The sequence below is a fragment of the Mastigoproctus giganteus genome, chromosome 1 (genome assembly GCF_048544385.1).
Source record: "Mastigoproctus giganteus isolate SK-2022 chromosome 1, ASM4854438v1, whole genome shotgun sequence".
Lineage (NCBI taxonomy): Eukaryota > Metazoa > Arthropoda > Arachnida > Uropygi > Thelyphonidae > Mastigoproctus > Mastigoproctus giganteus.
This window is the reverse complement of record NC_143575.1, coordinates 39,004,116-39,021,749: the sequence shown is the minus strand read 5'-3', so window position 1 is coordinate 39,021,749 and position 17,634 is coordinate 39,004,116. Positions and strand designations below refer to the sequence as shown.

Below are 17,634 nucleotides of genomic sequence, written 5' to 3'. Positions count from 1 at the left end.
CTTTACTACTACTGGACAGATTTTCTTGAAATTTTATATTTGTGTATTTTAAAAAAATGTGAGGCCATCCTAAATTTCATTAAAATTAGATGAACAGAAATTTGACTCCCTTTAAAATTTAGAGTTTTCTATGTACCGGGTGGTTATAAAATAAGTTTCCCTATTCAAGAGACCTTTGTGTAAAAACAGAGTAGCACTGTGAAAATCTGTGGGTATGTCATTTAGGGTATGGGAAGCGATTTCTAGATAAAAGTCAGATAAAAGCAGAAAGGCCATTAAACAGCATCCCCAATGAGATGCTACATGAAACTATGTTGCATTTTCCATTTTCAGAACGTCATCAAGTGAAGGAAAGCACATAGAACAATATCTGTAGATTTCTAAGTTCTGAATATCTGTAGATTTCTAAGTTCTGATATTAAATCTTTTATCTGCTTTTATCTAACATCCTATTAGATAAAAGCAGAAATCTTCACTATGTCCATCCATCTGCAGATGGATGAACATAGTGAAGATAATAGAATAATAGTAATGCTAATGCAGCACTATGTGAATATCAGAAACTTAAGGGTTTGTGTAAAGGACCTTTGACGTCAGTGGGGCTTTGAAAACTAATAAATTTGAAGTGACCGGGGAGTTGGGTGTAATTCCAGGCCGGGGACAACCACATATTGGAACAAATGTAGGGGATGAAGTGGCAGTTGCAATGGCCTCCAGGTCAGAATGCAAAATACTACCAGTCAGTAGTGCCAGAGGTGTGTCAAGAGACTTGAACCTTCCATGGTCTACTGTATGTGAAGTGTTTCAAATAATTTTACGCTGGTTCCTGTACAAGCTTCACTTAGCATAAGAACTAAGGTCTTGTGATCAGCAACAACGAATAGACTTTGCTCTACGATTTCTGGTTCACATAGAACTTGACGATACATGGACTCAAATGATCTTGTGGTCTGATGAGGCACATTTCACTCTTCATGGGGCTGTAAACACACAAAACTGCCAAATATGGGGAACTTCTCGTCCATCTGCTGTGCATGAAAGACCACTACAAAGGCCATACATTACAGTATGGTGTGGATTCACAGCAGAGTTTATAATCAGACCATTTTTAAAAGAGTTTACACATTATGCTACCCCCCCCCCGTAAGGTGTATGGTAACTAGTGCACGGTATTGCGCTCTTCTAAGAGATCACATTATTCCTGCTCTGCAAGAAAGGCAATACTTGGAGACCGTAGTGTTTATGCAAGATGGTGCCCCTCCCCACATTGGTTGACAAGTGAAGGAACTGCTCGCATCGTTTCTAGAGACTTTCCACAGTTCTGGCCAGCCCGATCAGCAGATCCCTGTGATTACTGGCTATGGGGATACTTAAAAGCCAGTTTACTGTGGCAGCATACAGATGCTTGTCGATTTGAAAGCATGCATTAAACATCATCCCCAATGAGAGCTACACGAAATTGTGTTGCACATAGTCCTCCATTTTCAGAATGTCATCTCAAGTCAAGCACATAGAACAGTATCTGTAGATTTAAGTTCTGATATTAAAATCTAATTCTAAGTTAAGTATTGATCTCATGTTTACAGTGCTAATTTCTCCCCTGGTGGCAGAAATTTGAACAAATTTTTTTTCTTCTACAAATCACTTCACCATACCCTAAATGACATACCCGCCAATTTTCACAGTGCTATCTCTAACCATTTTGACACTAAGGTCTCTTGAATAGGGAAACCTATTTTATAACCACCTGGTATAAATAAAAATGTTTGTGATGTTTAAGCATTACTTGCTAAGGAACAGCATAGCATAGAATTTTTAATGCTTGAGGTATGTTATATGATAACTGAATAGGCTCAAAATGTGTACATTACATAATTTGGTATTTTTAACTCATTCGTTGTAAAATTGTTGCAGTGCTCTAAAATAAAATAAAGTATAAAAATTGAATTATTATGGGGGGGAAAGAGTTTAAAACATTCATCTTATGAAAATAAATTTGCAATACTTACTACAAACGGAACATTTATGGTAGTGATTATATCATCCAAAGAACCCACAGTCATATTAGGTTCAAAATACCATCTTTTTACTTGCATATATGAAACTGTTCCATTGTCATTCCAAGTAATATTTATTTTGTTGCGTGTTTGCCTGCAGAGAAAACCCTTTGTATTACTGTTTAAACAAATAGTTAAAATCATCATTAATATAATTAATTTTTTTTTAAACAAATAGCTTTTCTTCATTACAGTATTATTAAATGAAATGGTTGCTGACATTATAGTAGTCTGCGCAATGAATATGCAGACTGTGTTCATAACAATTATAATTTAAAACTTTTATATGAGAAATAAAATCCTCAAATTGAGAATTATTTATTTTAACACCAAATAGTGAAAATATATATCTCAATGCAAATAAAAATGATATATAAATTCATTTTTATATATAAATAAAATGATATAAAAGAATTTATAATAAGATAATAAAATAATCTTATAAAATAAAAATAATAATAAATATATATATATCAAAACTGGTTGTCGCTCTGATTGGAGTAAAGTGCAACACTATGAGAGGGGACAGTAAAATGAATGAAGGTGAAATTAAGGGAAAAGAGGTATAAAGTATATTTTAAGTCTAATCTGATTGGAGTAAAGTGCAACACTATGAGAGGGGACAGTAAAATGAATGAAGGTGAAATTAAGGGAAAAGAGGTATAAAGTATATTTTAAGTTTTCTTTTAGCCAGAGAGTTGTTACTTAGCAGAATTAGAATCTGAGGATAGTTGAGGTTGATAGCTTGAGTAAATTCAAAGGTCAGCTGGATTAGTAACTATGTTGGAAATGATTTTTTTTTTTTTTTTTATGCAGCGCAGCAAAAGCCACAGACTTCCTTGCACTGTATGGCTGCAACTAGTATTAAAACTGCTCTGTGGCACAATGGAAAGCAGTATTATGGAATGGTGAATAATGATTCACACTCTTACCATTTTATTACAGCCTGAGACCATGTTCTGATCTGTAGAATGCCTGACAAGTGCTTCTGACCAAATTGTGTCTGAACTGTGAATTTTTCAACTGGCAGTGTTATTGGCCAGGATGTTTCATAGTACAGTCTCTGTTCACTAGCCATTGTGCATGATGTCCCACTGAAAATTATGGAAACAGTCCCTACACCTTCCAACAGGATAATGCCTCCTATCACAAAGCATAACTTGTGTACTAGTGATTTGCAGACAGAATTATCTCAATGCCATTGAGATAATGGTGTGACTATCACAGAACCCTGATCTTAACCCAACAGATTACATGTGTCCCATTACTTTTGATAAGGTAGAGTAAATCCATTATTTATAGAGCATTTATTCTTGGTCTGCATTTATAGAGCATTTTTGGTCTGCCTGTCTATAAAGTAAAATCCAATGGGGGGGGGGGGGTATCCTCTGTCTAAGACCATCTAATTGCAGTTTTTCCCCCACCAGCTGAAATGCCTTTAAGAAATTCCCATGGTGGTCAATGAAAATTAAACCTAGACTATTCCAAATGAATAATACAGTGAAGTTATTAAATTATCAAGGAAGATATTATCTATCCCCATACTTGAAACAGGCAATGATTTGGTTAGCAAATATCATATCTAGTGGTCATCCATCATATTTTGTAGAACTGCAAGAAGGATATGAGAGATAGCAAAAAGTAAATTATTTAGAGGATGTTTGGGTTCTAAATTATTTAGAGCTAATCAACTATAGCTATGCCAAGTCATACAGGTGCTTCACTTATGGTTGCCTAGTTTCCAACTGATTTAGGAACAGCTTCATCGGTGGGGAACTAGAAACAGAATCAGCAGAACACCTTAATGATGGCATGCATTACAAATAAATAGCATCATATGAGTGGCATTTCAAAAATATGAAGGGTTTATTTGAGAAGTCTGGTAACATGTTACTGTTACTTTTCAACATAGCCCCTTTGGAGTCGATACACTTTTGCTGCAAATGGTGCAATGCATTGAATACATCTGCCCACTGCAGCAACAATGTCACTGTCAGTGGGAAAAACGGATGCAAGATAGGTACTTTTTTTCAAATTAGGAAACAGATAAGTCTGATGGTGCTAGATCTGGTGAATATGAGGGATGGACCAGGACTTCAAAGCTGCACTCATGCAGTTTTCTTTTAGTTTTCTTTTAAGTTTTCTTTTAGCCAGAGAGTTGTTACTTAGCAGAATTAGAATCTGAGGATAGTTGAGGTTGATAGCTTGAGTAAATTCAAAGGTCAGCTGGATTAGTAACTATGTTGGAAATGATTTTTTTTTTTTTTTTATGCAGCGCAGCAAAAGCCACAGACTTCCTTGCACTGTATGGCTGCAACTAGTATTAAAACTGCTCTGTGGCACAATGGAAAGCAGTATTATGGAATGGTGAATAATGATTCACACTCTTACCATTTTATTACAGCCTGAGACCATGTTCTGATCTGTAGAATGCCTGACAAGTGCTTCTGACCAAATTGTGTCTGAACTGTGAATTTTTCAACTGGCAGTGTTATTGGCCAGGATGTTTCATAGTACAGTCTCTGTTCACTAGCCATTGTGCATGATGTCCCACTGAAAATTATGGAAACAGTCCCTACACCTTCCAACAGGATAATGCCTCCTATCACAAAGCATAACTTGTGTACTAGTGATTTGCAGACAGAATTATCTCAATGCCATTGAGATAATGGTGTGACTATCACAGAACCCTGATCTTAACCCAACAGATTACATGTGTCCCATTACTTTTGATAAGGTAGAGTAAATCCATTATTTATAGAGCATTTATTCTTGGTCTGCATTTATAGAGCATTTTTGGTCTGCCTGTCTATAAAGTAAAATCCAATGGGGGGGGGGGGGTATCCTCTGTCTAAGACCATCTAATTGCAGTTTTTCCCCCACCAGCTGAAATGCCTTTAAGAAATTCCCATGGTGGTCAATGAAAATTAAACCTAGACTATTCCAAATGAATAATACAGTGAAGTTATTAAATTATCAAGGAAGATATTATCTATCCCCATACTTGAAACAGGCAATGATTTGGTTAGCAAATATCATATCTAGTGGTCATCCATCATATTTTGTAGAACTGCAAGAAGGATATGAGAGATAGCAAAAAGTAAATTATTTAGAGGATGTTTGGGTTCTAAATTATTTAGAGCTAATCAACTATAGCTATGCCAAGTCATACAGGTGCTTCACTTATGGTTGCCTAGTTTCCAACTGATTTAGGAACAGCTTCATCGGTGGGGAACTAGAAACAGAATCAGCAGAACACCTTAATGATGGCATGCATTACAAATAAATAGCATCATATGAGTGGCATTTCAAAAATATGAAGGGTTTATTTGAGAAGTCTGGTAACATGTTACTGTTACTTTTCAACATAGCCCCTTTGGAGTCGATACACTTTTGCTGCAAATGGTGCAATGCATTGAATACATCTGCCCACTGCAGCAACAATGTCACTGTCAGTGGGAAAAACGGATGCAAGATGGGTACTTTTTTTCAAATTAGGAAACAGATAAGTCTGATGGTGCTAGATCTGGTGAATATGAGGGATGGACCAGGACTTCAAAGCTGCACTCATGCAGTGCAGCAATGGCAATGATAGATTTGTAAGCAGGTGTGTTTTCCTGGGGGAACAAGACTCCTTTGCTGAGTTTTCTTTGGTATTTTCATGCAAATGCCTTATAAGAGTTTCTTTGGAGAGAACTGTGTTCCCACCATTTGGACTGCTCCTTTGTCTCTGACTGAAAGTGATGGAATCACATCTCATCCATAGTCACAAACCTTGCAAGGAAATTTGCTGACTCTTCTTGAAAATGATGAAAATGTTTACCTGACAACTCTTGCATTTTTGATCTGCTGTCAACAACTTTGAGACCCATTGTGCTGACACTTTTTTCATAGTGAGTACCTCTGTTATTATGTGGTATGTATGTTCGGATGAGATACCTAAGGTGCTGGCAATATATCGAACTGTCACTCGCCAAGTCATGCACACTGTAAATAACTTCTAGATTGATAGATATTGCAAGTCTTCAATAGTGTGGATCATCTTCCAGGCTTTCCCTCCTCATTTAAATTCTGCTGTCCACTTCATAACCATGGAATATGAAGGGACAACCTCCCCAATGTTGTAGCCACATCCTCATGAATTGCCTTTGGCGTTAGTCTGTTGAATTGCCTTTGGTGGTAATTTTTGCAATGGAAGTTTAACAGTACAAGGATTCCTGTGACTTCAATAATGATAATCTTGGTACAGAAAAAATAAATAAAATACTACATTGATTGCTTTTTAGATATGTGAAAAGCTTGATGAAATTGGCAATGTCTCCAATAATGTAGCTTAGTTTCAGCAGTTCTTAAGTTTAAGGGACTGAAGGAAGAAATTCTAGTATGATAGTACATTCCATTAAGGTCTTCAACCTCCTCTGCTAGAGGCTGTAGGTACATTTTCAGGAACAAAAGCTAATTTACATATTTCCAAAATGCCTTCCTGTGAGTTTACACATGCATGATGTTCATAACATATCAAATTTCATTTGTATCAATTACATTTGCCAACTATAGACCTTTTGTACTTACACCTTACCTTTTTGTCCTCCAGTATATATAAAGTGATGTTTACATCAGCATACCAATATCAGAACTTGCATGGCACGTGTCTAATTGACAAACCACAATACATCACAGTTCAAGTTGTACAAGATACATCTCACACTGCTATTGGTATATAATGATTTTTACCACATACTTAAGTTTCACAACTGACACATGCAGTTTCTATATTTAATCGGCTTTTTCAGAACAAAGTTTTTGGAAAAAGTTGATTAAATTTAAAAACTACACGTGTGCCAATTTTAAAACTGAATTAGTTCATGTTTCATTTATGTGTTTATAATAATGGTAGTTCAAAAGTGGATATATACTATATTTTCCAGATCATGAGACACTTTTTTCATGAAAATGTTGCCTAAAGTTTCTGTGCATCTTACAGCCTAGAGGTATACTAGGAGTATGCAGTGAATATTTTTTTAAAATTAGACTGTTGCTCAGCATATCTGAGATAGATGGTGGGAGGAGGGTGAGATCTCATACATGTATCACTAGAGCTGATCATTTATTCCCAAGAGCAATGATTAATAAATCCTACTTTCCTTTAGAATCCTTCAAAAAAAAAAAAAAGAAAAAAGAAAAAAAAAAAAGGAAAAAAAAAAGTGGAATCAGCAATATCTTTGATGGCACCAAAGATGATGCAGTCTTTAAAAAAAAAGTGAAAGTTCAGATCAGAACATTGGTAAGGACAAGAGATGATTAACAGGTTTTTGAGATTCTGTGGTGAGTAAATTCATTCTATACTGACATTTTGTTTACTAATAACCTGTGAATTTGTGTTTCTGATATATTAAAATAGTAACACAGACAAAAGAAAACACTATTATTAATAGAGCTAATTAAAGAATGCAATGTTTGGAATATTAAAAGCATTACTGCTACCATCTACATTTTCTTTTATGTGATTTCACTTAAGTAATAATGTGCATGCATTTAAAAACATGAAGCTTTACTTGTCCAGTGACATTTTAGTATTAAAATGTCATAACGATGCAAGGAAGCAAACTTATTATGCATTTGCATAAAAAACTCATTTTCTTTTTCAAAAATTGCCTATCCCGTTCCTCCTTGAATTTTGCCAAAATATTGGCTACCCTTATAGACAACTTATTCCAACAGTACACAACAACTACTTGAAGGTAAATTTCAGTCAGTTTGTTGTGGGCTTGTGATATTAAGATTTTATAGTTGTGCTTCTCTGCTTCTTGCCTCACTCACCAATGAGAATAATCCTTCCTCATTCATTTTACCAATCCACTGCAGGGCCTTAAACTTCAAATCAATTCTTCCTTAAGTTGCCAAAATCTGTGGATCACATCTTCTGAGGTGTTCCTCATATGGTTAATGCTTACTGCTATTCACAAATCTAGTCACTTTTTTGCATTTGCTAAAAGTGTGTGTGTGTGTGTGTGTGTGTGTGTGTGTGTGTGTGTGTGTGTGTGTGTGTGTGTGTGTGTGTGTGTGTGTGTGTGTGTGTGTGTGTAATTCTAATAAATTATAGATAGAACACCTTGTGCCCTTCTTGCCACCTGTTTACACTGTATATTAAATTTCCTACTCAGCTTCTACAAGTCTTAACCTTGTCAGTGGTTTTATTATATATTTGCCTCTAATTATCATATTAAGTAAAAGGTAAAGTGCAGCCATTATCAAACCACTGCAGGATGGAAGCCTCCTTAACAATTCATGCTGAGGGAAATGGACCATAATCTGCCACGCTGGTCCAGTGCGGGTTGGCAGATCGACTGTATTCAGCAGTCAGGGGCTTGAACCCCGGTCTACTCAAAGAGCATGTGTTATTGCACTCCTGCTCCTGACCACTCGGCTATGGGAGGCCATATTAAGTAGTGTCACATAATAGCTTGTGACTATCCCACGATTTTTTTCTTTTATTCATTTGAGCCTGTCAACTCTTTTTACTCATTTTGGCATCTTTCAACTTATAATTAAAAGGATTATATGTGAGTGTATTGAACCATTAGAAATTTTAATGAGAGTATCATTAGACTTGCCCTTGAACCAGAAAATTACTAATCTCTCTCCAATCCACAAAGGTGGTGTTAAAAAGAGGAGTTCAGCAACTATAGACCAATGAGTTTGATTTCTTTGGTAGGGAAGATCATGAATTCTGTGATTAAGAATGCGATCTCAGTATCCTCAAAAAGATCCCAGTGAAGGTCATGCTTGATAAATCTGGTAAATTACCATTATGAACTCATTAAACAGTTGCATGCAAGAAACAATTTTAATATTATGTACCTACACTTGGGTAAAGCTTTCGATACTGTCCAATCATGAAAGGTTACTATGTAAAATGGAACAAATTCAGATTACAGAGCAAGGTCGTACACAGGATCATGAGGTGACTAAAAGATAGGAGACAAAGGGTTCTCATAAATGACAAGTCATCAAGATGGACCAGTATAACAAGTTAATCTTTCAAGGATCAATGTTGGGTTCCCCTCTAATTTTCATAATGATATATAGACAAAGGTATCCAAGGGAAGCTCTCAAAGTTTGCTCATGATTTGAAGATGGGAAGGATGTAACAATTTAGCCATGCCATGTTACTTCAAAAAGAATTGGATCAGCTGTAGATATGGTCCAAACCATAGCAACTAGTTATACAGGGTATCTCAAAAATATTGGTACAAATGTTTAGGGGAGGTAGGTAACATCTAAAGGAATGTGAATCTCATAGGAACCCATAACCGGAAACGTCACGGGAAAGTGGTAGCAGAGGCACAAGAAGCAGAAATGACACAAGACAATAATTAGTGGCAAACATTTATTTGACATAATATTAACAATGGAGTACGAGATGGATGCATTTCATGATGTTACAACAGATGCTCGAAGGTTCCACCATGAGACACAATGCATGCGTGACACCGACGCAGCATGATTTGGCGGACACGGTTGAACACACCTGGAGTTTCTTTGACAGTAGCAGCAGTGCAGACGAGTCTCGCCACGAGATCCATTTCCGTCTCCACAGGCGATTCATACACGATAGATTTGAGGGCCCCCCACAGAAATAAATCAAGGCTCGATAAATCAGGTAAGCGTGAGGGCCAGGCAACGGGTCCATCATGGCCAATCCATCGACACCTTTTCAAATGGTCATGAACACACCTTCCATAATGGAAGGTGTGTTCATAACTTAGCATAACTTTTACATCTCACTGCTTTTCATGGCTGAGCCATAATGAACTTGGCACATTGTTTCATATCAATGCTTTTCGTGGTCGAGGTTATAATGAACTTGGCATCGCCATTTGATCTCAAACCTTTTCATAGTGGAAATTTTTGCAAAGCTTGGAAAAAAAAAAAAAAACTTTGCTCACTTTTTTTTTTTTTTTACAAGTTTTTAATTTTATTTTTTGAGATATCAAATCTTTTTTGCTGAGTTATTAAATTTTCAACACTATGTTATATTGACAAATAACAATAATAATTAGCTAGATACCATTTCTTCTCTAGGCTATGCAAACAAATGATCTACGTTTAAACAATGGCAAGTACCATAGTAATGCAAAGTCACGTACAGCAAATAATGGTCTGCAGTGCATCAAGGCGTGCAGAAACAAATGCACACGTAGTTTTTAATTAATTAACTAAAGTGGATAGTTTTTATTAATTAAAAACTATCACTCATGCTGTTATTTTAATGAATGCATCCTCTAGATAACTTGTCTTAGTTTTATTAATTTTTCCATTACCAGGAAAGACTATCATCATCATCATCATCATGAACTTGGTCCGGCTTAGGTCTTTTAAGAGCTGTTCCGTTTAAGGTAGCTCTTGGAGGTGGTCTTGATCTCGCCATCATTGTCTTGGTCGACCAACATCTATGTTGCCTGCAGGTTTGTAGTTAAAGGCTAATTTTGGGATCCGGTCTGGGTTCATTCTATATGTGGCTGATCCATTTTTCCTGATACCGTTTTATGTCATTTACTATGTTATCTACTTTTAATTTCTCACGGATATCTAAATTTCTTTGGTGGTCTAGTCTTGTAAAGCCTAATAATGGTCTTAAAAATCTCGTTTGTGTGCATTTTTCTTATTTATGACCCAAGTCTCACAGCTGTAGAAGAGGGCTGGTTTTGAAGTGATGTTATGCAGTCGTAATCTTGTTTCAGTTGCCATTTGTTTTACGAAGTGGCGTTTAATCGTTCCATTCATTTTATTATATTTTTGTAGTTTAGTGTGGATGTCTTTCCCTTCATTTGATATTAAATTTCCCAAATAGGTGAAGTCAGATATTTGTTCTTTTATTTTATCATCAATAACAATTTTGACTTTGTTTTTTTCCACATAATCCCATTGATTTTGTTTTTGAGGTGGAGATTTTCATCTCGTACTTTTTACCTATTTTATTAAGTTCATTTGCTGGGTTGAGTATGCTGAATTCTGATGGGATCCTTCCACTTGTTCAGATTAGGAACCTAAGGGGGCATAAATTCAAATTAAGAAAAGACAGGTGTAGAATAGATGTGTGGAAATTTGCCTTTAGCCAGCAAGTGGTTAATTGCTGGAACAAATTTACATCTGTCATTGTGGAAGTTGATAGGTTAAATAAATTTATGGAGGAACTAGACAGGCATTTGGAGGGAATGGTGTGATTTTTTTTTTTTTTGGCTGATGCTGCATAAGCTCATACACTTGCTTTCTTGCATCACATGCCACTACTACTATTACTGTCTGTAGTTCATCTTCGTATTTTGCAATTATAACTTGATCATCAGCATATAATATAGTTTGGATTTTATTCCTGTTATTCAACTGTATTCCGTTGTTAATTGTTTCTTTCCATTCTTTAAGAATTTTATTGATGTAGATATTGAATAAATTTGGTGATAGTCCACATTCTTGTTTGACTCCTTTATTGGTGTTAATTGTGTCTGATAGTTGGCTGTTAGAATATTTTATACAGACTTTTGAGTTTTTATATAGGCTTTAGATCACTTTCCGGAGTTGAGTTGGGATATTTTCTTCAAGTAGAATCTGCCAAAGTTTTTTCCGGTTTATATTGTCATATGCTTTTTCGTAATCAATAAACAGCAGAAATGTTGGTAGATTGAATTCTCTTCTTTTCTCCAAAATTTGTTGTAGTGAGAAAATGGCATCTATTGTGCTTCTCCCTTTTCTGAACCCACAATGTTCTTCTTCTAAGAATTATTCACTGTATTTATTAAGTTTATTCTTTAGTATATTAGAGTATAGCTTTGCAGCAGTTGACAGCAGTGTTATCCCTCTGTCGTTGTTAAGGTTATTTCTGGAGCCTTTTTTGTGTAAATTGATTACTATTCCTGTTTCCCAATCTTTGGGTATCTGTTGCTTATGCCATATGATATTAAATAATTTTAGTAGTGCGTTTTTTTTTTAGTAAGGTGCCCCCATATTTAAATAGTTCTACATTCAAATTGTCTATGCCTGGGCTTTTTCAGTTTTTGTAATATTAACTCTAGTTCTTCCATTGTTATATTTTCTTCATATTTGGTTACCACAGATTCATCTTCCAATTCCCTAGTGCCTGGGTTATACCATAGTTTGGAATAGTGTTGCTTCCATTCTGCTTCGGAGATGGAGTTGGTTTTTATTTGATCATTTGTGTCTAGTTGTAATTTCTTAAAAATTTTAAAACCTCTTCTCTGTGGGCCCGTAATATCATGTTCTAAAGATTTAACAAATTTATCCCAGTCATCTCGTTGGATTCTTCTGGTTAGTTTTCTGACTTCTGCTCTAAGCTTTTTATATTTTATGTGTAGATGTAGATCTTTTTTTTTCTCATTGATTGTTTGTTTCAATTCTTCATTCCAAATTCTTAGCCAGTTTTTATTTTTTATAGGTTATCCTATAACCAAATTTAACGTCTCTCTCTAACTTAATCAGAAATGTGTTAGAATATTGATGAGTCAGTCAGTCAGTCAATCAGACAGCAAAAACTGCATCTTTGAGATTCTATGGAAGGAAAGTGGTTCATCCATAAGAAATAATTTGGTATATTTTGTCTCAAGAGTAAATTCTTTCAGAAATCCAAGATTTTAAATCTGGCTTTTTCATGTTCAGAGATACAGAGGCATGAAAACAGGTATTTGTTGGTTCAAGTAAAAAGGTATAGGCAGCTTGTTAAGACTAGGCTAAGTGTACTATTGCACACCTTGATTCACAATTGCTTAACTACTGAGTGAATAGATAGATGCATTACATTACTTTTTTTGAAAAGTAATGTAATGCAACCATCGCACATTTGAGTGATGGTTGCATGAGCTTTTTCCAGATGGGTGATTACTAACTATCCTTGCTTTTGCTGTACATGGAATTATGAGGTATCACAAAAAAGTACTCTCAAGAAGACTCAAGTATAACCTTGATCAATATCCTTAATCTGAATCTTACCAAAGACCTGTATCCCCCTCCCCATTAACAGTTTCCCTTAGCCTTTAAAGTCTCTTCTTTGGCATCACCGAATACACAACATACCTCACACATTTGTAGAAGTTGCATAATTTATGCAAATACAAGTTCTGATTCGTATATCTAGATGTAACCATAGCTTAAGAGCTATTACCTGACAACAAATACTGAAATGCATAAACAGCATGTAATTTTTGATAAACTCAATGTGCTGCTAATGATTTTTGATTAAAGTGTGATTACTTCCATAATATGAATTCTTGTTTGTTACCACAACAAGCGATGACAAGACGTTCTGATTGTAGCCTGTTTCAAATGAGCGGACGTGATGAATTTGAAGTGCTGGTCAAGACATCAAAGGCAGATATTGTTGGGATATCAGAGACATGGTGTCACACAGATATAAGCAGTGCAGAATTGGAATTTGTGAAGTAGTGTACAGAAAGGATAGACAGGGTAGGAAAGGGGGAGGGGTTATGCTGTTGGTTAAGAAACATAAAATCTAAGGAGTGCATCCAGTTGACGTGGATGGACAGTGCAATGTTGAGTCAGTTTGGTGTGACACAAGCACTGGGAAAGGGAAAATGAGAGTAAGAGTATGTTATAGACCTAATGACTCTGATGAGTACAATAAACAGTTGTGCAGAGAAATCAAATGGGCCAGTAAATCACAATGTCCTGTAATGGGGAATTTTAACTTTCCAGATGTTGACTGGAACTTGTGGGTTCGTCACTCACATGCCAGCAAGAGACTTTTGTGAATTTATTGGAGGATTGTTTTCTACAGCAACATGTTTGAGGGGCAACCAGAGGGAGTAATACACTTGATCTGATTATCAGCAGTGATTATTCATGCATTAAGAATTTGCAGATAAAGGAACCACTAGGTGACAGTGATCACAGTGTACTGATGTGGGATTTACTTAAAGATGTAACTACCATTAAGGGCAAAGGGAAGGGTTTTTGCTTTTGTAAATATGACTGCAGTGGTCTCAGACAGTTTTTAAATTATATACAGTGGGATCAATTGATGATGTTAAAAACAGAAAGGGGATTAATCTGATTGGTCCACTCGATATTGAGACTGTTGATGATCCTGCTCAAATAGCTGACAAACTGAATGAGTATTTTGCATCTACTCACACATGAGGAATTCTGTAAGGAAACGGGAGGACAGAAGTATACTAAACTCTAACAGGGAGCTAAATGATTTTGTAATAACTAAGAGCAAAGTGAAGGAGAAATTGTTGAAGTTAAATGTAAAAAAGGCACCTGGGGTGGATAGAATCTATCTAGTTATATTGAAGGAGGCATCGAGGGAAGTAAGCAAACACTTAGTCATAATTATGAGAGCATCCTTAGATTCAGTGGAGGTCCCCATGGACTGGAGATGTGCAAATGTATCCTCAATTCACAAAGGGAGTTCAAAGGGTGACACAAATAATTATAAACCTATTAGTTAAGCTTCTGTTCCAGGAAAATAATGGAGTCACCCCAGAGTAACTTAAAGAAGCATTGCAGGATCACCTAGACAAGAATGCAGTAATAGTTCAGACACAGCATAGGTTTGTTAAGGGGTGGTCTTGTCTGACCAATTTGATTGAATACTACGATGTGGTCACAAAGGAACTGGATGCAAGAAATAAATTTTGATATCATATACTTTGATTTCAGGAAAGCTTTCGATCCACTTGATATTGAGACTGTTGATGATCCTGCTCAGATAGCTGACAAACTGAATGAGTAAAATTTTGATACTGTTGCGCCCTCAAGACTGCTGAACAAACTGGAGTGGTGTGGCATTAAGGGCAATTTGCTACAATGGATAAAGGGATGGTTGAATGGGAGATGACAGAGGGTGGCAATAAATGGACACTGCTCTACGTGGACTAATGTTATTAGTGGAGTCCCACAGGGTTCAGTGCTGGGCCCATTGTTGTTTTGTGTATTTATCAATGATATCGATGAAGGTTTATCAGGCTTAGTGTCCAAGTTTGCAGGGTTGTTAATGATAGTAAAGACAGTATGCTACTGCAAAAGGATCTAGAAAAGTTAGGCACATGGGCTGAGAGGTGCAACTGAAATTTAACATTGAAAAATTCAGAGTACTGCATATGAGTAGCAGTAATCCAAGAGAAATGTACCAATTGTGTGGTACTGCACTCAGGGAAGTGAAGAATGAAAAACACACCTGGGGGTAATTGTACAGTCAAATATGAAGTTCTCTGAGCAGAGTAGATTGGCTGCTAGAGAAGGTCATGGTGTCTTGTCAATAATATATAGGAATTATGCTAGCAGGGATAAGCAGGTGGTTATCCCCTGTATAAGGCAATGGTCAGGCCACACCTTGAGTACTGTTTACATACAGGTCTGGAGGTGGCAAAGAAAGTAAGCAAACCCTTAGCCATAATTATGAGAGCTTCCCTGGACTGGAGATGTGCAAATGTGACCCCAATCCACAAAGTACAATCAAAGAGAGACAGGTAATTGCAGACCTGTTAGTTTAATTTCTGTTCCAGGAAAATTAATCGAGGCACTGGTTAAAGAAGCATTGCAGGATCATCTAGATAAGACTTCAGTTATAGCTCGGACACAGCATGGGTTTATTAAGGGGAAGTCTTGTCTGACCAATTAGATTGGATACTATGATGTAGCCACAAAGGAACTGGATGCAAAGAATAACTATGATATCATATATTTGGATCTTAGAAAGCCCTTTAAATACTGTTGCACATGGAAGACTGCTGCACAAATTGGAGCAGTGTAGCATTGGAGACAAATTACTGCTATGAGTGGGAGAAGACAGAGTGGTAATCAATGGACACTGCTCTTCGTGGACTAATGTTATTAATGGAGTCTCTCAGGGTTCAGTGTTGGGTCCATTATTTTCTGTATTTATAAATGATACTGATGGTATATCAGGCTTAATGTCCAAGTTTGCAGACGATACGAAGGTTGGCAGGGTTGTTAATGACACAAATGACAGTACGCTGCTGTAACAGGATCTAGAAAAGTTGAGCAGATGGGCTGAGAGGTGGCAAATGAAATTTAACATTGACAAATGTAAAGTACTACATATGGTAAGCAGTAACCCCAGAGTAACATATCAACTCTGTAGTACTACACTGACAGTGGTAGAGAACGAAAAGGACCTGGGGGTAATTGTGCAGGCAGATATGAAGTATTCTGAGCAGTGTAAAAGGCCTACAAGAGTAGCTCATAGTGTCTTGTCAATGATATACAGGAAGTTTTCTAGCAGGGATAAGGAGGTGATTATCCCCTTGTATAAGGCAATGGTCAGGCCACACCTTGAGTACTGTATACAGGTCTGGAGGCCTCATTTTAAGAATGATGTAGAGCTGTTGGAATGAGTATGGAGAGTAAACAAGATTAGTGAATGGAACAAAGGGTTGCTCTTATGAAGAAAGGCTTAAATTTTGCAAATTACATTGTCTGGAGACTAGGTCTGCAAGGTGATCTGATTGAGGTGTATAAAGCCTTGAATGGTTTGAGCATGCTCAGTGCTGATGGGATTCTTCCTCTTGCTCAGAATAATCGCCTCAGAGGGCATAAATTCAAGTTGAAGAAAGATGGTTGTAGGACAGATGTGTGGAAGTTTGCCTTTAGCCAGTGGGTGGTTGATTGCTGGAACAAACTTCCATCTGTCATTGTAGAAGTTTATAGCTTAAACAGATTCAAGGCAGAACTTGACAAACATTTGGAGTGAGTGGATGGGCAAAATAAGGGGTTTTTTTTTTTGGCTGATGCTATATAAGCCTGCTTTCTTGAATCATGTGCCTTTGCTAATGCATGTAAAGTTGCTAGAATAAATACAGAGAAGGGCAACAAGATTGGTGAGAGGCTTAAGTTCTGCAAGCAAGCAAGCTGCAGCATCTGGAGACTAGGCACCTGCAAGGTGATCTGATCGAGATGTATAAGGCTTTGAATGGTTTAAGCAGGCTCAATGCTGATGGGATACTTACACTTGCTCAGATTAAGAACCTGAGGGGGTATAGATTCAAATTGAGGAAAGACAGTTGTAGAATAGATGTGCAGAAGTTTGCCTTTAGCTAGCAGCTAGTTGAAACAGACTTCCATCTGTTGTTGTGGAAGTTAATAGCACTCAAGTTCGAATAGCAAAGCTCAATAGCTTAAATAAATTTAAGGCTGAACTAACAAACATTTGGAGTGACCAGATTTGTGAAATGGGAAGGTTTTTTTTTTTTTTTTTTTTTGACTGATGCTTACTTTCTTGCATCAGAAGAAAGGGATAAGCTTGCTTTCTTGTATCATATGCCTCAACTAAAGCTAATAGGGTAACAAGCTTAAATAAGTTCATGGGGTGCATTCGGGTAGTAAACTATAGAAGAATACTTAGTTTTAACATTACTGTGTTTATGTTACTGTAGCCACAGTAATGTCAGGAGTATCATCAATAAAATGACCGAATCTGAACTCCTGGTTAGGACAATTAATGCTGATATAACAGGGTTAACGGAAACGTGGTGCCACCTGGAAATTGGAGATCACGAGCTCTGCTATAGCATGTGTAAAT

General features: G+C 36.5%; 1 protein-coding gene across 1 annotated transcript in view; it reads right to left on the bottom strand.

The window, feature by feature from the left end:
* Positions 1–17,634, bottom strand: part of LOC150090719 (scavenger receptor class B member 1-like) — a 93,134-nt gene that overhangs the window by 61,980 nt on the left and 13,520 nt on the right. The window contains exon 3 of the mRNA XM_090379646.1: positions 2,010–2,151. Coding sequence (XP_090235772.1) covers positions 2,010–2,151 — 142 coding nt within the window. The remainder of the gene's footprint in view (positions 1–2,009; positions 2,152–17,634) is intronic.